This window comes from Hemibagrus wyckioides, linkage group LG19 (genome assembly GCF_019097595.1).
Source record: "Hemibagrus wyckioides isolate EC202008001 linkage group LG19, SWU_Hwy_1.0, whole genome shotgun sequence".
In the NCBI taxonomy this organism is placed as follows: domain Eukaryota; kingdom Metazoa; phylum Chordata; class Actinopteri; order Siluriformes; family Bagridae; genus Hemibagrus; species Hemibagrus wyckioides.
The window spans coordinates 666,606-692,563 of NC_080728.1; the positions used below are offsets into that span (position 1 = coordinate 666,606).

General features: G+C 39.5%; 1 protein-coding gene across 16 annotated transcripts in view; it reads left to right on the forward strand.

Annotated features, from left to right (window-relative positions):
- cacna1c (calcium channel, voltage-dependent, L type, alpha 1C subunit) overlaps window positions 1-25,958 on the forward strand; it is a 181,172-nt gene that overhangs the window by 75,431 nt on the left and 79,783 nt on the right. For 12 of the 16 annotated variants that reach the window (XM_058417795.1, XM_058417797.1, XM_058417799.1 and 9 more), the window contains 7 exons: window positions 5,235-5,338; window positions 19,358-19,527; window positions 20,794-20,884; window positions 23,250-23,276; window positions 23,531-23,691; window positions 23,862-24,087; window positions 24,819-25,020. In XM_058417795.1, coding sequence (XP_058273778.1) covers window positions 5,235-5,338; window positions 19,358-19,527; window positions 20,794-20,884; window positions 23,250-23,276; window positions 23,531-23,691; window positions 23,862-24,087; window positions 24,819-25,020 — 981 coding nt within the window. Of the gene's footprint in view, window positions 1-4,872; window positions 4,977-5,234; window positions 5,339-19,357; window positions 19,528-20,793; window positions 20,885-23,249; window positions 23,277-23,530; window positions 23,692-23,861; window positions 24,088-24,818; window positions 25,021-25,958 lie in introns of all 16 variants that reach the window. The other 4 variants (XM_058417785.1, XM_058417801.1, XM_058417789.1 and 1 more) reach the window with 3 other exon arrangements.

Consider the following 25,958-nt stretch of genomic DNA (forward strand, 5'->3'; position numbering starts at 1 on the left):
AAACCATTTTCAAAAAAATGGGCAATTATCAAATTGTCAAAAGTTATTAATCACAGTAGGGGTACAAACTATACCAAGTTCTACAATATAAAGGTTATTATCGATAAGTGTAGAAAATTGGGGCACAACAGTGGCATTACTAAAAATCCCTCCAAAATTTACCAAAGAACAAGAAATTATTTATCAAGCTACCAAGAGACCTACAACAACATTAAAGGAGCTGCAGAAATATTTGGCAAGCACTGGGGCTACTTGAGTGTGATGACAGTTTCATGTTTCAATGGTGTAGGGTAGCTACATGGATGCCCATTAATAAAATCCAAGTCTGCTTACATTTTGCGAAACCATATGGCAAAATGTGTTCAGTTGAGAAAAAGGTAGAATTTTTTTTAGCACAATTCTAAAATAAACAATGCAAAAATCTGTACCACTCCACAACAACTAGTGGCTCTCCACTATGGCAAACTTCTCCTAAGCCAACAATCTTACGTGTCTAACAGGCCAGAGGCTGTTCCGCTCTTGTTCAGATGATGTTCATATGTGTCTTTTTGTAGCATTGGAGGTCCAGTCATAGGCTGATATGCCACTTCAGAAATGCTTGTATGTGAAGGAAGCCCAAAAGGACTTCCCCTGTGACAACAAACACCATTCCTATCATCCAACAAATGACTTCATCTTCACATTAAGAAGCAGTGCAAGACTAGAAAAAAAGGAATGCAACAGTTTGATGTTGTTGGGTCCCCAGCGGGTCCCCAGCGCTATGCAGTTATTGCATGCAATATGCAACCAAATGTTAAGTGCTACTTTCTTTAATATACTTTAAGACTACTTTTGCTCAACTAAAAATTGGGTAGTCTGCTACTAAATGTACCATGTAGGGCAGGGGTACTCAAATATAAACTTTGAAAGGTCCACTTACCAAATTTCCATTCAGTCCGAGGTCCGGAAATGTGACTGTCAAATTCCAAATAGAGAACTCCAACAAAAAAAGGCAATCCTCAAAACTTTTGAACTATACACAAAAAAACGACATGGTAGGCCTTTTAGTGTGAAAGGTGACACCTTCTTTGTGCCACCAGTTGTTTAAACTTGGGCATAAAAGGCGTGGGGGCTAGGCAGAGGCACTGATGTTCATTGGTGAGTGTGCTGCGGTATGTGTTTTTCACCATGTTCATGGTTGAAAAGGCAGATACACAGCAGTCACCATGAGGGAAACATGGTGAGAATTTGAAGGGCCATGTTCTGCAGGAGGGGAACACCTGCTGCAGTAACCATCTTCGTCCAGAAGGTGACAGGGTCACAGTGAGATTCCTGCAGTGCTAGGTTTTCTTGGAGCTCAACTAGCTCTGTTTGCAGAGAAGCAGCACTGGCCCATGGGAAGACTTTCGTGGCTTCATATGAGAATTCTGCAATATTTTTGACAAGAAATGAATTTTCGATGCACAGCAAGACTTGTTTTCCCAGAGGGAAATCTTCAAAGTGAGTTTGGAAATTTTTAATCAGCTTGTCCAGGAATTCAGCATAATGATGTTGATGTTTTCCTGCAGTCTGATCCAAAAGTCTTGGGAAGTGAAGCAGGTCCTGCTGTAAGTCACATTTGAACACCTCCAGCTTCCTCTGGAAAGCACGGACAGCTGACATGAGGTCACACACTGTGCTGTTTTTGCCCTTCATATTAAGTTCATTGAGATGGGAAGTAATGTCAGTTAGAAAAGCAACAATTTCCATTTCCTCTTCATTCTTCATGAAATCCACAAACGGTTTGGCTTTTGCACTCTTCTGATCCAACAGAAATGTCTCCCGCAGTGCCCAAAACCGCTCCAGTACCTTACCTTTACTAAGCCACCGGACATTGTTGTAAAGGAGCAAATCATCAAATGTTGCATTCACCTCTGTTAGAAATGAGCGCAACAAACGATGTTGCAGAGCAGAGGATGCTCTCAGATAGTTGACAAGTTTCATGACTGTTGTCATGACTTCTGAGTACCTTTCTCCAAGGCTGGCACACAAAACCATCTGGTGAATTATGCAGTGGTATGCCATGAGGTCAGGGTGGTGAATTCTCAAGTGTGACACTAATCCCCTCTCTTTCCCAATCATACATGGCACGGCATCAGTAGCAATGGAAACAACATGCTTCAGGTGTATCTCTCTGCCTCAAAGCTTGTGTGTCACTGCTTCATAACTGTCATCCCCCCCTTGTGTGTCCATGGAGGTTTGTGAGACCCAAAACATCTTCATGAAATTCTCCTTTTTCCCTTTTCTGGATTCATCCACAGCCAATGAAATAAATTTGGCTTTTTTTTTAGCAGAGCTAAGTTGTTCAAGCAAATCATCAGCAAGTATTTCAGTTCGTCTTGCATCAGTAGAATCAGAACAGGGTATTTGGCTTATTTTCTGGATTATTTCATCCTTTTGAGTCCCTTCAAACAGAGCAGTCACCACTTCACTCATACACGTCTTGACTATTTCAGCATCAGAGAAGGGTTTCTTGTGTTTTCCCAGGACCCATGCTGCTCTTAGTGAGGCTTCTGTTGCCCGCTCCTGTTGTGTGGCTGATCTAACTATTACACTGCTTGTAGCTTCATAGGATGATTTCAGCTGGTTTATTTTTGTGGTCCTTACCTCTGTGTTCTGAGGGTAATTTTGTTCAAAATGTGCATGCTTGGTTTCATATTGGCATTTCACGTTACCACTTCTGATGATTGCTACCGTCTCGTTGCAGATTAACACATTGGTTATTGGAATGCATATTTTTCTGTCCACTCACTCTTAAACTCACGGTTTTCAAAATCAACTTTTCTTTTCTTATCAACAGCCAGCTTTGAGCACGCCATTTTCACTTTAAGTCAGCAAAAAAAAGTCAGTTATCGATATTTGCACTGCTCCTCACTGCTCGCAAACAATGAGACTGCCTGTTCACCTGCCTGGCCCAGAACACGTAACCGGTAGATAAATCTGGCTGCCTTGAGTGAGTGAGTGAGTGAGTAGTGGTGACGTTGCTATAGTGATGCTGTTACAGCTGCTGTGATTGGACATAGATGAAGCAGCCAAACCAAGTAGAAGCCTCAAAGATATATAGTGTGGAATCACAATTGCGCACTCCATTGAAAACTCATTTGGATTATGATTAAATTAGCATGTTGGTTTTGGTGTTGGTCCAGATTTAACCGTGTCTGAGTCTGGTAGCGGACCGGAGTCCGCCTATTGAGTACCCCAGATGTAGGGGAACACACAAGACCTTCTCCCCTTCAGTCTGTCTCCCCTTGTGCTCTTCCATAATTCATGACTCCACAACCTGTACAGCATGCTTTCAGGATCGCAAAGGTTCTTCCCATCCTAAAAAAAGCACTCCAGACACCCCAGACATCAGTAACTACCAACTGCTATCATTTTTCTCCATTCTTTATACAATTCTTGATTACAATGTGTACAATCAACTATCTCTCTACCTTATCAAAAATAACTTCCAATATCCTAACCAGTCTAGTTTCAAAGCAGCACGATCCACAGATACTGTCATTCTGGTCATTACTGAGAAGCTTCATACTACTAAATCAACCAAAAGGTCATTGGTCCTCATCAAATAAAACCTTTCACCAACCTTGGACACAATCACAAGACTCTCTTTTGCATCCCCAAGAGTTTTATAATTTATGACACAAGATGGCAACTTTTTACTTTTATTTTCTAGACCTAGGGTCATATCAGATGAAATAAAAAAGATATACATTTGCTTTTCACAGACTCTACATAAGGCTCAGTGCAGGATCCTCGTCATTTCTACTTTATGATTTTTCAGTCCAATATTTTCAGTTATCAGAATTCAGCTTACTTGGTAGGCTCAGTTGTGAAAGCAAATGGGAAAACCATAATAACAGGACATACTGTACCTAGTCACAAGTCTGCTATATAATGAACTGATTGAAATGGGAGGTGAGAAGTGACTACTCTTTACAGAGAAATAAGACTGTATCAGCAAGTTTATAGAGATAACTAGCAAACAACACAAGGGTTAGTACAACTTATTAGTAATAACTAATAGGGCTAAGAGTGGTAATGAGGGAAATTCAACTCAGAGCTGTTGCATACCACAAAGTTAACATTACTCTAGTGTTTGACCAAAAAAATATTCTCACAATGTGTAAAAATATGTTTGCCGCTGGCTTTCGAGAACAGACTACTTATAGATGAAGCTTACTTACAAGTTGAAAAGCAAATATCTCAAAAATATACATAGAATTTGTGTAATAACATGTAATACAAAATGTATGAATATATATGGTGTACTAATACTCTAACATATTGCAAATGTAATATTAATGCAATTATTATATTTCTAAAATCTATTTTATTCTACCAAAGTATACTGTATGTGAATCATGGTTTGAAATGCATATATGCAATTATATTATATATACATATTGTAATATATATTATATTATATATATTGTATGGTTGAAAGTTTGTGGACATCTAAGAGAAATGGTCAGGTGTCCATAAATATTTAGCCATATAGTGTATATACACTGGAGAATTAAGTACCAATTATCCAAATGTATTTATTTATTTATTTATTTAAGAGATTTGTATTAGCATGCAATCCAATAGGTGTGTATTAGGTAGGCAGCAGTGATATCCATCTACACAGAATGGGCCACCCAGTATACTAATCACCCTTAAATATTCTTTCCCATATATCCATTGACATACCTTCTGCCATATAATGCTCTGAATACAGCCTAAGTGCCCCTCAAGTAGTTACAGCAACTTCCTAGCATCCATTATTTTGGCTTAAATTCTTTTCACCCTCTTCTCTCTCTCTCACTCTCTTTCTTTTCCTAACTGTGCTTCCTTCCCTTTCCCTTTTAGATGCAGGATGCTATGGGCTATGAGCTTCCCTGGGTCTATTTTGTCAGTCTCGTCATCTTTGGATCCTTTTTCGTTCTAAATCTGGTTCTTGGGGTGTTGAGTGGGTAAGCAACATGCATGTGCATGTGCGGTATGTGTATGAGTGTGCGTTATGGACTCTGTTGTCTAACATCAGAGTAGAACAACACTTTGGCTAATGGAGCATCTTTCATCTCATAAGGAGAAAGAACAGAGTGCAAGAGAAAGGCAGCTGTTTTATTTATTAACAAGAAAGGCCCATTATGTTGTTATTAAACAGTCATATGCTAATCATCCCTCTCTCTTTCCATTTCTCCATCTTTCCTATTTGTCCTTATTCCCAGGTGAATGATGCTGTAGGGAACTCCTGGCCATGGCTTTATTTTGTTACTCTAATCATCATTGGCTCATTTTTTGTTCTTAACTTGGTTCTGGGGGTCCTGAGCGGGTAAGAGACAGATGATCATGCAGACAGATCGAAGACAGACAAATTAAGACTGGATTTCTTGACTGGAATACTAAATAAGCTAGAATAAAATAATATACCTAAAGATACCAAACCAAAATGAATGTACAGAGATAATATATTAGCTATGAATCCTTCATTTAAGGACTGAGCTAAAAGATACCACAATCATGAGAATCATTCATAAGTTTATAAATGTATAGCATAGACAGACTTCACATCTTGATATTTCCTATTATATTTACATGTATATAAATTCTGGGTTGCTCCAAAAGTCAAAAAGCAGGTAAGGGACAAACATCAGGCAAACACTGCAATGCATAATGAGTTAGTTATGGGTAGCTGGAACCACATATTGGAGAAAGAGTGAGGAGGAGGGCAGCTGAGGTGATCATGCACTTGCTAGATGGCTTCAACCAGAGGAGCTGGTTGGTCGCAGAAGACCCATTTCACTGTTTCTGCCAGGATCCATGTGGTAGCTGTGGTAGCACAACCAGATTGAGGATTTGCTCTGTGTCCAACTCTTCACACAGCATGCACCACAGACAGGAGTCCATGAGATGCTGTACAAAGACAAAAAGAAAGCCAAGCTCCAGGAGTATCAGGACCTGGAAATTTTGTCAGTGTTTGTTCAGGGTCCTGGCTAGCCTTTTGCAGCACCTTCACTTTCAGCAGCTGCTGTCTCATAAGCAGAGCTTCCCCTGACAGCGAGAGGAGGAGGTGTATGGCCCATTCTTATTTTGGCCATCTCTATTCAATTGCAGCATACATTATGTGCTACACAGAGGGATTCAGATCATCCATGGATGACGTTTTCATGAGAATCAGAGCTAGGCTGGCTGGAGCAACTGCAGATGAAGGAATGGCTGGATGCAGCAGCATCTGAAGCACCGGTCAGCTCTCAGCCTGCACACAGCACAAGAGGGAGCTGGTTTTTTGTCTGATTGATAGATAGATAGATAGATAGATAGATAGATAGATAGATAGATAGATAGATAGATACTTTATTCATCCCAAAGGGAAATTTACAGGTTGCAGCAGTATCCATAAGCACAGGTAATAGATAAAATAAGAAGAATATAACAACACTAAAAAACACTAAAATACCCAGATTTAAGGGTACAAAAATATAACAAAAAATATAACAAATAACAAGATATTATACAATTTAACAAAATCTAGCAGAAAAATACTAAATACAGAGATTTAAGGAATAAATATAGAGAAACAAGTGTTTGAATGTACAGATGTAGTGATGTGATGTGCAAAAACTGTTTATGTGCAAAAACTGTGTGTTTATGAGTCCTGTGCAAATCTCAGTTTATTGAGAGTTCTGTATAAACCGGAGTGTATTGTGCATAGTGTGTAGTTTATTGTACAGTCCAGGACAGAGAGAGAGAGAGTAGTGTCAGCACTGACTTTTCCCACCCCCACCCCGAGTGGAATTAAAGAGTCGCATTGCATGGGGGAGGAACGACCTCCTCACTCCTCAGCAGCTTCAGTGACAGCAACCTGTCACTGAAGCTGCTCCTCTGTCTGGAGATGATGCTGTACAGTGGATGAAATGGATTGTCCATGATGGACAGGAGCCTGCTCAGTGCCCTCCTCTTTGCCACTGATGTCAGGCTGTCCAGTTCTGAGCCCACAATCGAGCCCACCTTCCTCACCAGCATGTCCAGACATGATGCGTCCTTCTTCTTTATGCTGCCTCCCCAGCACACTGCCACACAGAAGAGGGCACTCGCCACAACAGTCTGATAGAACATCTGCAGCAGCTTTTTGCAGATGTTAAAGGAAGCCAGCCTTCTTAGGAAGTACAGCCGGCTCTGTCCTTTCCTGCACAGAGCGTCTGTGTTGGCAGTCCAGTCCATTTTTTCATCCAGCTGTACTCCAGGGTATTTGTAGGTCTTGACAACCTCCACACAGTCACCATTGATAGTCACAGGCTCAGGTTGAGGCCTGGGCCTCCTGAAGTCCACCACCATCTCCCTTGTCTTTGTGGTGTTTAGGTGCAGATGGTTAACATCACACAATGCAACAAAGTCCTGTATCAGTTTTTTGTACTCCTCCTCCTGACCCTTCCTAATGCAGCCAATGATAGCAGTGTCATCCGTGAACTTTTGCACGTGGCAGAACTCTCAGAGAGCACAGTCCCTTGTGATGCTCCCATACTGCTGACCACAGTGTCAGACCTGCAATCCCCCAGTCTCACATACTGAGGTCTGCCTGTCAAGTAGTCTGTGATCCACGCGATCAGGTGTGAGCTTACTCCCATCTCTGTTAGTTTGTCTCTGAGGAGCAGCGGCTGGATGGTTGTTATTTGAAAAATGTTATTCTCACAGCCCCGCTGCCGCTGTCCAGGTGAGAGAGGGATCTGTGAAGCATGTAGGTAATGGCATCCTCCACTCCCACCTTCTCCTGGTATGCAAACTGCAGAGGTCGAGGGCGTGGCGGGCCTGTGGCCTAATGTGGTGTAGCAGCACTCACTCCATGGTCTTCATTATGTGAGATGTCAGGGCGACTGGCCTGAAGTCATTCAGTTCTCCAGGGCGTGGTTTCTTTGGGACTGGGATGATGCAGGATGTTTTCCATGGCCGAGATACCCTCTCCTGTTCCAGACTCAGGTTAAAGATGTGCTGTAAAGGGTCTCCCAGCTCCATTGCGCAGGCCTTCAGTAGTCGTGGAGATACTTTATCTGGGCCTGCAGCTTTGCTGGGACGGAGCCTCCTCAGCTCTCTGCACACCTGGGCTGCTGTGATCATGGGTGGAGGGATATTCTACTCCTCTGTGCCATAGTTGTTCTCAGTGGGTAGATTGAAAGCGAAAGTGGGGGTGGGGGGTGCAGTGCACTGAGGTGTGAATGAGTTGGGGTCATCAAACCTGCTGAAGAAATTGTTCAGCTGGTTCGCTCTTCCCACACCTCCTTCAATGGTGTTATCCTGCTTCGAGCTACATCTGGTTATAGTCTTCATCTTCATCCTGCTCCACACTTCCTTCATGCTGTTGTTTTGCAACATTTGCTCCAGCTTCCTCCTGTACTGCTCCTTTGCCTCCCTGAGCTGGACTTTTAGTTCATTCTGCACATGCTTAAGCTCCTGCTGATCACTATCCTTCTTGTTCAGAAGTCTCTTAATGTCACTTGTGATCCAGGGCTTGTTGTTTGCATACAGTTCTTACTGAAACAACAATGTCCATACAGAAGTTGATGTAGTCAGTAGTGCAGTCAACAACCTCATCAATGTTCCCACTGTGCGAGCCCTGCAGTACATCCCAGTCTGTGTCCCTGAAGCAGTCTCTCAGGATCTGCTCAGCCTCAGGAGACCCCTTCCTGAAAGAGCGTGTGGTTGTTGGTAGTCTTCTCACTCTTGGTTTATAGTGAGGCTGAAGCAGAATAAGGTTGTGGTCTGCTTTCCCCAGTGCAGGCAGCGGGGTGGCTCTGTATGCATCCTTTACGTTGGCATACAGTACATATGGAACCTCCTCCCATGTTTTGGTACCTGTGTAGAACCCAGCATGTGTGAAGGTGGGTGGAAAGTAATCAACCTGTTTGAGGGTGGAAGGTCAATCAAACAATTGACAGGCAGGTGCAACCAGGTAGGTAGTGGCATCAGCTTTCTAAGGCAGACAGTGAGACTTGGTATTTTAGTATGTGCTGCATGAACTGGACTTCTAAGGCAAGCATGGTTGTAGTCTGTGAGGTAGATTAGGAAGTGAAGTTTGAAGACATTTTTGTCAGCTGAAAAGCAGTTTGGGAGTTGGAGTTTATAGCCAATTCTGACATAGACATACAGTGAGGGAAAAAATTATTTGATCCCCTGCTGATTTTGTACGTTTGCCCACTGACAAAGAAATGATCAGTCTGTAATTTTAATGGTAGGTGTATCTGAACAGTGAGAGACAGAATAACAACAAAAAAATCCAGAAAAACACATTTCAAAAAAATTCTACATTGATTTGCATTTTATTGAGTGAAATAAGTATTTGACCCCTTTGCAAAACATGACTTAGTACTTGGTGCCAAACCCTTGTTGGCAATCACAGACGTCAGACATTTCTTGTAGTTGGCCACCAGGTTTGCACACATCTCACATCTCAAGGAATTTGGGCCCACTCCTCTTTGCAGATCCTCTCCAAGTCATTAAGGTTTTGTGGCTGACCCTTCAGCTCCCTCCACAGATTTTCTATGGGATTAATGTCTGGAGACTGGCTAGGCCACAACAGGACCTTAATTTGCTTCTTTCTGAACCACTCCTTTGTTGCCTTGGCCGTGTGTTTTGGGTCATTGTCAGGCTGGAATATCCATCCACGACCCATTTTCAATGCCCTGGCTGAGGGTAGGAGGTTCTCATCCAAGATTTAATGGTACATGGCCCTGTCCATCGTCCCTTTGATGCAGTGCAGTTGTCCTGTCACCTGGGGATGGTGTACTTGGGGTCATAGGCAGCATTCCTCCTCCTCCAAACACGGCGAGTTGAGTTGATGCCAAAGAGCTGGATTTTGGTCTCATTTGACCACAACACTTTCACCCAGTTCTCCTCTGAATCATTCAGATGTTCACTGGCAAACTTCAGATGAAGTTCAGCCTGTACATGTGCTTTCTTTATCAGGGGGACCTTGTGGGCGCTACTGGATTTCAGTCTTTCACGGCGTAGTGTGTTACCAATTGTTTTCTTGGTGACTATGGTCCCAGCTGCCTTGAGATCATTGACAAAATCCTCCAGTGTAATTCTGGGCTGATTCCTCGCCGTTCTCATGATCATTGAAACTCCATGGGGTGAGATCTTGCATGGAGCCCCAGACCGAGGAAGATTGACAGTCCTTTTGTGTTTCTTCCATTTGTTAATAATCGCACCAACTGTTGTCACTTTCTCACCAAGCTGCTTGGCGATGGTCTTGTAGCTCATTCCAGCCTTGTGTAGGTCTACAATCTTGTCCCTGACATCCATGGACAGCTCTTTGGTCTTGTCCATGATGGAGAGTTTGGAATCTGATTGATTGCTTCCTTCTATGGACAGGTGTCTTTCATACAGTTAACGAGCTGAGATTAAGAGCACTCCCCGAGAGTGCTCCTACTGTAATCTCAGCTCGTTACCTGTGTAAAAGACACCTGGGAGCCAGAAATCTTTCTGACTGATAGGGGATCAAGTACTTATTTCACTCATTAAAATGCAAATCAATGTAGAACTTTTTCTGAAATGTGTTTTTCTGGATTTTTTTGTTGTTATTCTGTCTCTCACTGTTCAAATACACCTACCATTAAAATTACAGACTGATCATTTCTTTGTCAGTGGGCAAACGTACAAAATCAGCAGGGGATCAAATAATTTTTTCCCTCACTGTAACAGACCCAGCCCCCTACCCCCTGGGAGAAACTGGGCAATCAGGGTGATGGCCATGGAAATTGTTGCAAAGGAGGAGGTCCAGAACATCTCTGGGTCATAACCTTCCCATTCACTGAGTACTTTACCTTTGGTGGTGCTGTAGATGGAATATTGTTTGCTAATGGGCCTAATGCTACCCTCTGTCAATCCATGCTGAAATACACACTCTAACACTGAAGTGTCTTTTAATGATGAAAACTGAGGAGATGAGTACAGGCGATTTACTCATGATGTTATTGTGTGTCTTGTAATGGAGGATGTTTGGAACATTGGATGACCTGGTGTTTGGAGTTGCAGGAAAAGCAAAGTCCTCTTTTATGGCACCTTTGGCATTTCATAGCACTTAAGTTTGTGCCCAGTCTGCATGGGCTTTGTGACAGCTGGATTGAGAGAATTGAGAATTGAGAGATTGAGCTTTTCCTCATCCATTTTATCAGAAGCTGTAATTGTATCAATTCTGATAACTGTAATCAATTCTGAAGCTGTGTAATTCTTGTTCCATCAACATTTGGTCTGTGAGTTTTTCTACTGACCAATGGAATTAGCTTTTTTGCATTGAGAAAACTGAGGACCATCAGTATTTGTTCATTCTTACCATAATAATGTTTTTTTAATAGCTAATGGAATTGGAATTGTTTTAGACATGTCAAGGCCAACACTACATTACCCTTAGACTTACCTATAACAGTCCTGCTGTTTGTTTGTTTTTTTAACTTGTTTACAAGTTTACGTTTGCCTTTTATTTTGGATCTGACTGAAAGCTTTCCTAATAAAAGCTGTATATGTGCATTTGCATTCATGGATGGTGCAGGTAATCTGGAGTGTGCTGGTGTTCCCATGGGAGGATAAAGTTAAGTACACCAGTGTTCTCTCTTCTTCTTGGTCGATTTTAAAAAACCTTTGTAGCATCACAGACTCAATGCAGAGATACTCTTGGAATTAGCCTGCCAGAATCAATTGCTCTAGATTTAAGGTGGAGTAAGTAAATTCCCTGCAACAGATTCCCTGCAGCTTGGCCAGGTCAAGCTAACCACTGTGAAATGCCAAATGCATCAAAAAGAGAGATTGTGCTATCTGTTACATTTCAACATTGATTGTCTCTGCTGTATGCTTCATATACCACAACCTTACTAAGAAACTCCAGCTACTCCTTCAGAAATTGCATCACCCCCTCAACGCAATGGATGGAGGCCCCATTGAGGAATATCAGTCTGTTAACCCTCAGTGTCTGTGCCATGCACCAGGAGCAAAAAAAAGAGCTTTATTTATCACTGTTGTGACTAAGTTAGCCGAAGTTGTAGAATTCCTGTGAATGTAAGCCCACAATCCTCAGATTTCCTGGAGGGAGAGAAAAATCACACACTGGCTATCTCACTGTCATGCTAAGTGTCTCCAAGTCCTGTCTATTTGTATCACCTTAATGATCTTAGAAAGTACTGAAACCCAGTATCACATAGTGATTCTGCCTAAATACCAATCAAAGTCTCTGGACTCCCATCACACCACCTCCACGACTGCACCATTGAGAGAGGGTATCATCTGAGGTAGGGGCCACTGTGGTTTGGGGAGTAATGCAAGCTCCACCTTGTGGCCTTCTTCTTCTTAAAGTTGTCTTCAGTGGGCTCCTGTTATGTCTTTGCTGGAACCAGCATACAATTTAACCTCCGATAAAACTGCACAGCCTATAAAAATGGCCACCAAAGACTCCACCACCCATTACAACTTTCAGACAACTGGACTCAACCACACCACTACAGCATTTAAGGACTCTCAGTCATCCCATTCTTTGCAAAGAATATGCTTCTTGTTGTTAAAGTCTTTTTTGTTTTTTTATTCTAGTTCTGGGTTTCTCAATACTGATTCTTGCCGAATTCATGTTGTTAGTACCTCATCTGATTGTTGGCTGTTTTTTTTTTGTCTTTGACATTTGTTTAGAATCTAACAGAAAGCTTTCTAAATAAAGCTTTCAAATGCTGCAAGGAGATGGTGTTACATACTCAGTGGAGCAAGGAGATGGAGTGACATGGAAGGGATGTAGATGACCTCAGCCATACAGACAGAACCACATTCTCAGGGCGGGAGATGCTCACATCTTTTTCCAAAAATTTACTTAGGAGGCACATTGCCTCAAGCCGTTCCAACTTGGCATCAATCCATTCCCTCCTCCCTGGCTGTTCCTACATCAGGCATTTCCTATTCATGAGCCCTGATGGAACGTAAAAAGCCTGCTGTATCCTTGAATTGGTATAGTTGCTTGTCAGATATAAATAGTTAGGGAGTTGCAAGCTTTTGTTTAAATGAAGTAAACACAAACAAGACTATTAGCATGAACATGGACCCCAGACAAAGATCAAAACATAACACAACAAAAGCTACGAAGAAACACATAGCCCACAGAACTACATATAGGGTGCTATATGTTATAACAAGGCATAATTTGACACAGGTGAGGGTGGTGAGGCATGTGAGAAGCTCATGTAACATAAATGGGCTGATGGGTAATGTAGTTTCAGGCTACCATCGCATTATATATAATATTTAGTATAGTACTGGTCTTTGTTCATTATTTCTGCCAACAGCCTTTTTTGGCCTCATATTCTCATATTTGTTAGAGAGTTTCCCTCATTTTGGAAGTAGTATAATTAGAGCACCATTCATTAAGACAGGAAGGCTCTTGTTCTGAAATGCATTTAGAAACATGTGCATTAGTATGAATTTATTTCTTTTTATTCAAGGATCTGGTCTCACCATTTTCTGGATTTCATATTGTTGATTGTATTTCCAATTAGTTTTTTCTATTCATATACATTCTATAAACGGTTCAGATTTAGATCAGTTTTAATCTCTGTATTGCACAATTCTTTGTCACCTCACTTAAATGCAGCAGTAATTTTATTTGGATATATTATAGCAGCAGCATTATTTATAATTGATTTGATTTAATTCTTGTTTTCCAATTAAATCTTCCATGGCAATAGTTCACCTGGTTTATCACCTTGTTCATAGGATGATTGATTAATTCTTAAAGGATGCAGCTGCTCTCAAACTTGGAGTACTCATACCTCCAGGTCTTTTAGCAACTTTATTTTCTCATACAGTCAGCAAAATGGTGCATGATCAGAGAATAAAATATTATAATATGTACAGTATATATAATGTTAGAATATAAACAGTTCTGTATTTTGGAGTATAGTCCCATGTATACGACAAATTATCTATATGAGAGTATGTTGTACAGATTAGAACACCATATATACATATTGTAATAAATAGTCGTTCTGAATCTGTTAATATGTCATTGATCTAAAGCTGGTGATATGATTTTGATTGGATTCAATGTAAAATTAAACCTACATTTAGAGAACCTTAGAATTAAATCAATTAATTCACGAATACTACTACTACTACTACTAATAATAATAAATCTAGGTTTTTTTGTGTAAACCTCTTATTTTTTTACTCCATTTCAGAACCGCAGGATCCACAGATGCTAACAAACTGAGTCAAACTTTTCACTGTATGAATCTTTACTGCCCAATCTGAGTAAAAGGTCACCTGTTGGTTCTTGCATGAAAGGTTTTTTTTTAACCCAAGTAATATTGATAACCTTTAGTTTATACTTGCAATTGAAGAACTTCATTATAATTATCTCCAGTGGGGCATTAGCATCCCTTGTCCTTTGGCACTTGCCAGCAGATTTACCAGACTAAGGTTGTCCATTTATGACACAATCTTAAAATTCATGACCTTATTTCTTTATTATTATTTTTTTAAATAATATAGGGTTGATGTTTCTGGTGGTATCTGTTTAAAGGAATATATAGGTTAGAAACCTGACTTTGATGAGGATTAGTTCAGTCTTTTAGTAAAGCATTTAAATCACTGATTTGTTGTGACCAGATTTTGAAAAATCTCATTATTTATATTACTATTAATACTCATTATTATCAAATTACTATTACAGGCCAACAGTGTTTATGTATCTGTGGTGGAGTATTTTCTTAATTTTAGTACAGTATTAAATAAGAACCTATGATTTCTATCCATCAAACAACCAGGTTTAAGATGCAATCCACAGAGCTACAAAGATATTCAGAATACAGCCCAGGGGGTCTGTAACTAGAACTTAGTGGAAATGACTGGGTAGAATTTCATTGCACCTATGTATGTTAGGTTAGTGTCAATCATTTTAAAAACAATTCTTAGAATATAATTAGAATTAACTGCAATACCTCTTCCTCTGCCAGTTAAATGAAGGAAAAGTGTATATTTATGTCTGGGAATACAAGCTTCATTTAATGCTACATGCACATTTAATTTAATCCACATATCTACTAAACAGAGAACTCCTGATCTATAACAGTTTCATTTACAATAAATGATTACAATAAATCTACTATTTAACAGCTTCAGATTTAGCTTCAGATCAAAGGTACTGGCTTTATGTTTGGCATGGCATATTTGGCATCTAACTGTATGTTAATTAGGTAACTATAATAAACTTTTTTTCTACGTTTTTCTACATTTTTTTGTTTAGCTCTGGAAAGAAACACAGTCTCAATATTTCGAACCTGAGTGGCACCTCAAAGCAGCTAGTAGATGGTCAGTTTAGACTGTTTGTCTGTTTGCTGGCTGTGGCTCTGGATTTTGTAACTAGGTATTTTCAGAGCACCGCCTGGACATCCAGCAGTTCAATGACCATAACCTTCTGGTTTAATTGCTGTCTAAAGCAAGAAACTCCTTCGGACACATGTAAAATAGTAGTTTCATATAGTAGTCGCTTTGTAGAAATATTGAAGATTCTTGCCTAATGTTATGTGAGCTTTCAGAAACAGCTTTCAGAGTCATTAGAATCCAGAAACCATCTGTGAATTTCCACTGCTGGAGCTTCCCTTCTGCTCCTCCATACCACCATGACAATTCTCCAGGCCTGCAGCACCTGTTATAGACATGTATTCAATTCAAGAAGCTTTATTGTCATTTCAACCACATATAGCTGACGCAGTACATAGTGAAATGAAACAACGTTTCTCCAGGACCTGGTGCTACAGAAACATACAACATAAAGATCAAAATATGAAAAAAAACAACACAGAGCTAGGACCGAGGTTTATGTCCTTGCCACATAAAGTGCAAAGTGTGCAACTAGGTACAAACAGAGCAAAGACAAGACAGTGCAAAAACAGTAAGTACAAAAAGAAAAAGACAACACAAAAACAAGACACTTAGCACCGAAAGAAAAAAGAACGTGTAGTGAAATGTAAAAAAAAATGAAATGGAATAAAAAAGAAATGATGTACAGAGGAGCAGCGGTTGAGGTAGTGCGAATAGAAATAGGCATAAACATAAATATAAACATAACAACATAATGAAATAATAACAAGGTTTGAGGTAGTTCAATAAATAGTGAACAATATAAGTTATGTGTGTGTGTGTGTGTGTCCACACAGGTGAAAGAGACTGTGTTTGTGTGAGAGAGAGAGAGAGAGAGAGAGAGAGAGAGAGTTTTGTACAGTTTAGTTCTCTTTAGTCTTGTACAGTTCTGGGTGTATATGTGTGTGTGTGTGTGTGTGTGTGTGTGTGTGTGTGAGAGAGAGAGACAGAGAGTTTTTGTGCAATTCAGTCCTGGGTGTTGAGGAGCCTGATGGCTTGAGGAAAGAAACTGTTACACAGTCTGGTTGTGAGGGCCTGAATGTCCAGTACCTCTGTCCAGATGGCAGGAGGGTGAAGAGTGTGTGTGAGCGTTGTGTGGGGTCAGCCACAATGCTGTTAGTTTTGCGGATGCAGCATGGCACTCTGATGGGGACTGGTGCCAAACTGTTTTTGGCAGCACTAACAACCTCCTGGACATCCTTCATAGAAGGTTATGGTAGAGATATCAATGCCCTGCAATACCCCAGCTTTTTCTCCCTCACTCTCCCTGTCATTACAGGGGTAATGGAAGTGCTGGTCAGTCACCCCTTCAGAGCAAAGAAGTTGGCTGAACAGGTTCTCATTAAAAGCAGTGCATTTCCTGCCCCTCATACTATGCTACTTGGAATAATGCAGGGTTAGCAGTTTTTTCCTGACTGTGTTCTGAAGCTCAGTCCTGTTCTGTTGCCTTGCCTCACTGTACTCTTACTTCAGCAACCTCAGCTTTACCTCCTGGCATTTGGGCCTCCCAAAATTTCTGGTCACCTGTTACTGGAACTGAGTCTCCTTTTTGGCTGCAGGCCACTAAACCTGATTGCTTGCTCTTGAGATGGGCTTGTAATGATTGAAGGCTCCTGGGTGTGTTGGTTGATTATGGGAGTCACTTCTCTTGTGTCTCATCACACCACAAATGCACAAACATTTTTGATCGGATCACCCAATTTTAGGAATTCAAAAGTATAGGCACAGATAAGCCTTGAAGTTAATTAAAGATGCTGAAATAATGACCCTGCTCCCATGTGCATCAATGGTGTCAGTTGGTTCAGTGGTATTAGTTTCAGTGGCAGGTGTTTTTTGCTTTTTACCTATATCACATCATCCCCTTTTTTTCTTCAGGACAAGTCTTTTTGGTATCGCTCAGTCTACCACAAGTAAAACACATTATTGCATCAGTACTGATAAAAATAATTAATTATTTGCCATATTTTGATACAGAGGGATATAATTCTCCCAATCATGCTGCAAATGATAGAGAGAGAGAGAGAGAGAGAGAGAGAGAGAGAGAGAATAACTGCCTAAGTCGTTAACATTATCTCTGCGGTCTCCCACTAAAGAACAAACAATTGAAAAAAATATTGTTTAAATCCATGATTTACTTTGCAGCACTCTGTAGATATGGTGATGTACAGCTATGTAAAAAATAAGAGACCACTCCAAATCTTTCTTAAATCAGCATCCCTACATGTATGAATTCCAACACAGGCACACCTCATTCTGCTTAATGAAATACTGATTAGGTGACCACCTGACCCAAATCTTATGGCAAAAACAGTGCTAGCAGTACCTCAAAAGTAATTTGAGTCAAATACTAACTATTGGCCAAACCAAAAAGAAAAAAAAAGAAAAGATTTGAGTAAGGAAAAGAAGTTAAATTCTGGCTTTACTAGCAGAGGGATACAGTGAGCATCAGGCTGCCTCCATCCTTAAAATTTCAAAGCAATTCATAAGAACAAGGTCAAGCAGCAGACATTGGAGACAACAAATCTACAGACCAACAGAGGGCGAAAAAGACTCTCCACTGACCGAGATGACCGCCAACTTATTCTAATGTCACTCAACAACCATAGGATGGCATCAAGTGACCTACAAAAAGAATGTCAAATGGCAGCTGTGGTGAAGAGGCAGGACTGAAGTCTAGCTAGAATGCTAGAAAAAAAAGTCCTTTATCAATAAAAAGCAAAGAGGAACCAGGCTGAGGTTTGCCAAAAGACCATAAGGACTGGACTGTGGGGGACTGGAGAAAGGTCATTTTCTCTGATGAGTCCAATTTTCAGCTTTGCCCAATACCTGGTCATCTATTGGTTAGATGGAGGACTACATTCCACAGTGTATAGCACCTACTGTGAAATTTGGTGATGGTGATGATCTGCTGGTATTTGTTAAGGGTGCAATCTAGCCACATACAAGGTTGTCCTGGGAAAAACTTACTTCCTTCTGATGTGATAATGTTCCCCAACTCTAAGATCAAGATTCTGTCATGGACAGTCCAATCTCCAGACCTGAACCCTATTGAAAATCTCTGGAATGTGATCAAGAGGAAGACGGATGGTCACAAGCCATAAAACAAATCTGAGCCACTTGAATTTCTGCACCAGGAGTAACATAAGGTCATCCAACATCTGAAAGATTGATGGAGAGCATGCCAAGATGCATGAAAGCTGTGATTGAAAATCAGGGTTATTCTACCAAATATTGATTTTTGAACTTTTCCTAAGTTGAAACATTAGTATTGTGGTGTTTAAAAATTAATATGAGCTTGTTTTCTTTACGTTATTTGAGGTCTGAAAACACTGCGATTTTTTTTTCTTATTATGACCAGTCGTCATTGTTTGTATATAAATGCTCTAAATGACAATATGTTTATTAGGAATTTGGGAGAAATGTTGTCAGTAGTTTACAGAATAAAAAAAAATGTTCATTTTATTCAAACACATAGCCATAAATATTAAAGCCAGAAAACTGACAATTTTGCAGTGGTCTCTCAATTTTTTCCAGAGCTATGTGAGCCCTAGAGAGCAGCAGGCATTTTATAGCAGGAGATGCAAAATGCCAGAGCAAGCTCCAAACTCATTGTCTTTTCCTACTAGCCCAGATGTTAAATTTGACATTTTTCATAAGCACTTTTTCAGCCTGAGTTTTAGGTGGTTAAATTCATATAAATTACCTGAATACAGGGTTTTAAAAAACTGAAAACTGAATTGTTGAATCTTATATTAAAAACATGAATTTTAAAATAATAATCATGAAACAAGAATCATCAAAGTTTTTTTAAATCAATGGTTTTTCATTTTCATTATTATTCATTATTATTTCATTATTATTAATTTATTAATAACTGTCATGTTTTTGCTTACATAGTATCACATTTAGGTATTGTTTGTTCTTTTCCTTCTGTTTATTTGTTTGTCTTTCCCTTGTTGTGTCCCAGAGAGTTCTCTAAGGAGCGTGAAAAGGCAAAAGCACGTGGAGATTTCCAGAAGTTACGAGAAAAGCAACAGCTAGAAGAGGATCTGAAGGGCTACCTGGATTGGATCACTCAGGCTGAGGACATTGACCCAGAGAATGATGAAGGACTGGATGATGCCAAACCCAGAAACTGTGAGTAAAGAACTAGTTAAGTGGATGTACTGTGAAGGTAATACTGCCAGGGTACACACAAGTGTAAAGCTTTAACTCCTCATGGACAGGTGCTTTGTGCTAATCATTAATATGATATTAGTACCCATTTTACTACTAACTGGTTTTAATGAAAAGACTCCAAAGAATAATCTTCTAAATTGTAAAAGTTTGAAATTATACTGATGTTTATTGCAGTCCCAGTTAATGTGGTAAATTTCTGTGATATATATATATATATATATATATATATATATATATATATATATATATATACTATATTGCCAAAAGTATTCGCTCACCCATCCAAATAATCAGAATCAGGTGTTCCAATCACTTCCATGGCCACAGGTGTATAAAATCAAGCACCTAGGCATGCAGACCGTTTTTACAAACATTTGTGAAAGAATGGGTCGCTCTCAGGAGCTCAGTGAATTCCAGCGTGGAACTGTGATAGGATGCCACCTGTGCAACAAATCCAGTCGTGAAATTTCCTCGCTCCTAAATATTCCACAGTCAACTGTCAGCTGTATTATAAGAACGTGGAAGTGTTTGGGAACGACAGCAACTCAGCCACGAAGTGGTAGGCCACGTAAACTGACGGAGCGGGGTCAGCGGATGCTGAGGCGCATAGTGCGAAGAGGTCGCCAACTTTCTGCAGAGTCAATCGCTACAGACCTCCAAACTTCATGTGGCCTTCAGATTAGCTCAAGAACAGTGCGCAGAGAGCTTCATGGAATGGGTTTCCATGGCGGAGCAGCTGCATCCAAGCCATACATCACCAAGTGCAATGCAAAGCGTCGGATGCAGTGGTGTAAAGCACGCCGCCACTGGACTCTAGAGCAGCGGAGACACGTTCTCTGGAGTGACGAATCGCGCTTCTCCATCTGGCAATCTGATGGACGGGTCTGGGTTTGGCGGTTGCCAGGAGAACGGTACTTGTCTGACTGCATTGTGCCAAGTGTAAAGTTTGGTGGAGGGGGGTAGTTCTGGTTACTGCCACTAGAGGGTTATGTGTACATGTCTATATGTTTGTGTAGTAGGAACTGTCATTGAGGTTCTTAAAAGAAAAGGAAAACGAACATGCCTGGCTGTTGTTAGCCTTTATGATTATGTCAGTAAAGGATATGCTGCTATTCTCTCTCTGGAATAATTCTTGCATGAAAGAAAGATGTAATATTTGATAATATGTCAATAAATTTCTCTCTCTCTCTCCTATATATACATGTCATCTATACATATCTACAGTGAGTATTCCAGCAAGCGAGAATGAATCTGTGAACACTGATATCCCTCCCACAGGGGATTTAGAAGGAGAACCCTGTTGTACCCACATAGTGTAAGTCCTTTTGCTTTATTTCCATTCCTTCTCGATTTTGCTTCATTTTTGTTACCTCCCTTCTTTGTGTCCTTTTACTGTACTGACCATATCAGTGCTATTCAAGAGCAAGACAGCAGAGCCTGATAGACACCAAGCTAAGAAATTATTATTTTTTAGCCTCATTTAAATTAACCAAAAATATTATATCAGACACACTGATTTCCTGCAAACTATACCAAATCATTTAAGTCATTATACAAATGGAAGTTAACCTACATTCAATGTCAAAGCATTTTTCCACTGGCAAGTTAGAATTAGTAATTGAAATCTACCAAAAGTATAAAGATATCATTACCTTCAAAACACCTTGAATGTTAGGCAAGACAGCAAATAATAACATATTTCTCCAAATTAAATTAAAAAAAGAAGCTAGCCTCTAATTTAATAGTGCAATTCCACTCAAGACACACACACACACACTATGTGGGTACATTTCAAGTGCTTCAGTTAATAACAACTATAGCATGTACTTAATAAATTAAATATTTATTAATAGTCTGTCAATTTTTTTATTGTGGCAGGGGAAGACCTACCTCTTCCTGAAACACTTAACCACCATCAAAGTTTCAATTTTGTATTTTTCTTATGTTAATTAGTATTTTTGCTCTATATTAATGCCTTAACAAAACTCATAGTTTGCGGACTCGGGTCGGTAAAAATTGCCTTTAGATTTCTATAACTTTTGATCTAGAAGAGGTATTGCCGTTGAACTTTTTTTTGTAGAATTCAAATTTAATGTTGTTTTTAACATAAAACTCTATACAAGTGATTTTTTTGTAGAAAATCAGTACGTTTCATTTTTTATTTTCACGAATGACAATCAACTCATCTAGACCATTTTCAACATGAAAACCATCACATTACATAAACAATTAATAAAAGTGTATTGTAAAATATTGAAAATACTATTTATAGCTGAAATTTTTAATAAATCTGGTAATTAATGCACATTTTCAGTAAAAATCATGTTGCACTGTAGTTATATATTTGACATCACAGTTTCAAAGTTCCAGTGAGTATACATCAAGTAAATGATATGAATTGGCATTATTAAAAAACACTCAAGTTGTCAGGTTTTGGCATTACAGTTCAAAGACAAGGTTTCACTTCATTACTGTTGTAGATTTAACAAACATGTCTCTATATGATGTATAAAGTTCCTGATATTTCAGATGCTTATTGAAAAAACACTGGCTTCCAGGATTCATACATTCTGGGATCATACCAGAGGCAAGAAGTAACAAAATGGTGTCTCTGAAAAATATCTACACAAATGGAGTCTCGGCATAGTAGCTACACAAAATGGCGTCTTGGCAAAATAGCTACACAAAATGGCATCTCGGCAAAGTAGCTATACAAAATGGCTTCTCTGCAAAGTAGTTTACACAAAATGGCATCTCCATTCTCTCGCTAATCGAGCCCACCACACAGGGTCAAAAGATCGGGAGGCGTGGATTTAGATGTAAATGCAAGTTGCAAAGCATTTGTTTCTAATAATACAATTTTTACATCAAAATAAAGGTCATAATCTCTACTTTCGTAATATATAACCGCTGGTCGGGAGGCACAATATATATTTTCACAATCATATTTTGGGCTGACTTTGGCAACTAATTTCTCAGAGTAGGGTTGTCATATGAAAATAAATTTTGCCCCTATAGAAACTGTATTCATCTGCGGATTTCATGAATGTCAACTCATTAATATTCATGGACCCAAAATAGCTTGCATCTGGCCTCAAAACACACACGCATCAGGTGTGACACTCGCAAAAACGCAATACACAGGATGTAAAATAAATATTCATTATATAAAATATTTTTAAATAATGTTTATACAAATTCTATTAAATAAGACAAAAAAAGAAAAACAAAAAAGTAATGTTCAGAAATCAAAGGTAATCCAAGTTATAAACATCTCATAACAACATCATAGATGTTAAATGTGAACATGAACTAAAGCACTTTACCTGGATCTGCATGATTTTATGCACTGTGGTTCTGCCACATGATTGGCTGATTAGATTTTTTGCGTAAATGAGCAAGTGTGAACATGTGAAGTGGACAGTGAGTGTATTTCTTGCTTTACTTTGCATTTTTCTTATCTCTCATCATTTGATAATCTGTGTGTCTAATCAGCTGTTGGCATGGCCACAAGGGCACTGATTCATAAGCACTCCTAGTGAATAGCACATTTCATTTGTGTGCCTATGTGCTGAACTAGGAGCTGCTGATGTCTGTGTTCTGTCTCTCGCCTTGTAGACGATGTCATCCATAATGTTATGTCCCTGTTCTGTTATAATCCATTCTGCTTTTCATTCCAGAAATAGGATCTCCAAATCCAAATTCAGGTTAGTACATGTTCTCACTGTCTGAAGGAATGGTTTGCCATCTAATGGACCTCTTTAAACATTCTCATATATGTCTGTTTGTTTGGTGTATATTGTATATTCATTCTGAATGTTGTGCCCTTTCCACTGAATCATCCTAATGTGACCTACATTAGGATGTGACTACGATTGCCTTAAATCCTTCTAAGAACAAATAGGTTCCATTTTATTGCTCTGTATTTCTTCATATTTTCTGTCTGTCTGTCTTTCTGTAGTCGATATTCTCGCCGTTGGAATCGTCTCTGCCGGCGTAAATGTCGGGCTGCTGTGAAGTCGAATGTCTTTTATTGGCTGGTGATTTTTTTTGTGTTCCTGAATACTCTAACCATTGCCTCAGAACACCATAAACAACCCCAATGGCTGACTGATGTACAAGGTAACTCATTTATTACAGCTGCACATTCAACAACGTTGTTAACGTTACATTCAATTTTTAGAGATGCCAACTTTTTTGTATGTACAGATTTATTCTGAATGTAGTGAATCAGGTAAAATATCTGTCTACAATTTCCTAGTGGCTTATGCCTTTGAATATCCTGTTCACAGATATCGCCAACAAGGTTCTTCTAGCTCTCTTCACTGGAGAAATGCTTTTGAAGATGTACAGTTTGGGACTGCAGGCATATTTTGTCTCTCTTTTCAATCGCTTTGATGGTTTTGTGGTGTGTGGTGGGATACTAGAGACCATCTTGGTGGAAACGAAGATTATGTCCCCTCTAGGCATCTCAGTGCTGCGCTGTGTACGCCTTCTACGCATCTTCAAAATTACTAGGTGTGTATGAGAGTGTCCAAATTGTGACTGAGGATGTTCAGAAGAAGTTGAATATCGAACCAAGGGCACAAGTGTGCATGTAACAAATGTTATTAAATCACATTAAATCAAAATTGCATATCCAGAGTACAAGGTAGTTTTAATTTAATTTAATACAGTTACTGAAAATAGCCCATGCAATTCACATACTGAGTATATACACTCACTGACCACTTTATTTATACACACATGCACTTCTGCTCATTCATGCAATGTCATGTGGCTACCGTGGACTGTGGGCTTATGAAAACTGGGCAGCTGAATATTTGAAAAGTATAGTGAATCAAAATATAGTGAATCTGTGCCTCTATAGCCTCAGATGATTGTTCTAAAATGACAGGACTTGAAATTGATGTGGTCTTCTGCTGTTGTATCCCATACACCTCAAGGTTAAAAAACAGTGGTGATTCGAGTTACTGCAGTCTTCCTGTTAGCTTGAACTAATTGGATATTTGCATGAATTACAGGTGTACAGGTGTTCCTAATAACCTAATAAAGGCCTTATATAATTACATAATTATTACTTATCTCAGTAACATAATCATTATTTAACATGTAGTATGTAGTTGTTCATTTTCAAAATGAAAATCAGTAACAAAAAGCACATGGACTTTTATATTAGAGTAATATTTTTACTGTTGTTTCACCTTTTTAACTTCACCTTTTAACTTCCATTCTGCACTGGAACTCAGGTACTGGAACTCTCTCAGCAACCTGGTAGCATCTTTGCTGAACTCTGTCCGCTCCATCGCCTCCCTGCTGCTTCTACTCTTCCTATTCATCATTATTTTTAGTTTGCTTGGCATGCAACTGTTTGGTGGGAAATTCAACTTTGATGAGACACGTCGGAGCACGTTTGACAACTTCCCCCAGTCATTACTTACAGTCTTCCAGGTACCTTTCATGAAAATTAGCAAAATGTAATGTAGAGAATACATGTCACAGACAGGTAGTGGTATTTTTGCAATATTTTGAGCTTGAAACACAGATACTATGCAGTAAAAAAAGGTCTCAAGAAAACCATCAGTCACAGTTTATTATAAACAAAAAATGGACTTCAGGATTATTTATGTGACCTTGGGCTGCTAAAAAAATAGGTCCAAGAGACCAGGACACTGGTTTTATTGGCTGATGCCACCAGGCAGGAAAGAGGGCATCTGAAATTGTGTGTGAGGAAGCAGAAGCCCAGTAATCGAGTTGGCATTGGTGCTTGAATTGATTTGAATTGTATTCACTTGAACACAGGTTATGGTGGTGATGAACCAAATAACATAACCAGTGTTCCAGAGCTGGACTTCATTGCAGAGAAACTCCAGGCAAAAGATAAAACAACAACAAAAACAACAACAAAAAATCTTTTCTTCAAATGTCTGAAGAAAAACGAGCTTCTACAGAAATCCCAAAACATCTCAACCATTAAACAGAAAATAAAACTACATTTGTTAGAAAACAAAACTAAAACAACTGGTCTTAGGCCACAATAATTTATTAGTATACCACCTTTAGGGTACAGTGTTTGAACCACTGGGTGCACATAATCCTCCAGAATGGTTCAGCAGTGCTTGGAAGTGACGAACCCATCTAGCACAAGTAGTGGACCTAGGACATGCCATGATCTTGCCGCCCAAACCATCAATGATCCACCCCCATTGTTCTCTTCTTTGGGACTTCTCTGCCAGTGATGCACTAGTGAGACATGCACCAACAATTTGGCTTATTTTTAATCCTGATCTTTCTCCCATTATGTTGTGTGGATTATGTCGTGTAATATTTGATATACAGCTATGCTACTGCTCTGCTAATCCAAACCTTCATACACTGCTTTTACTTAT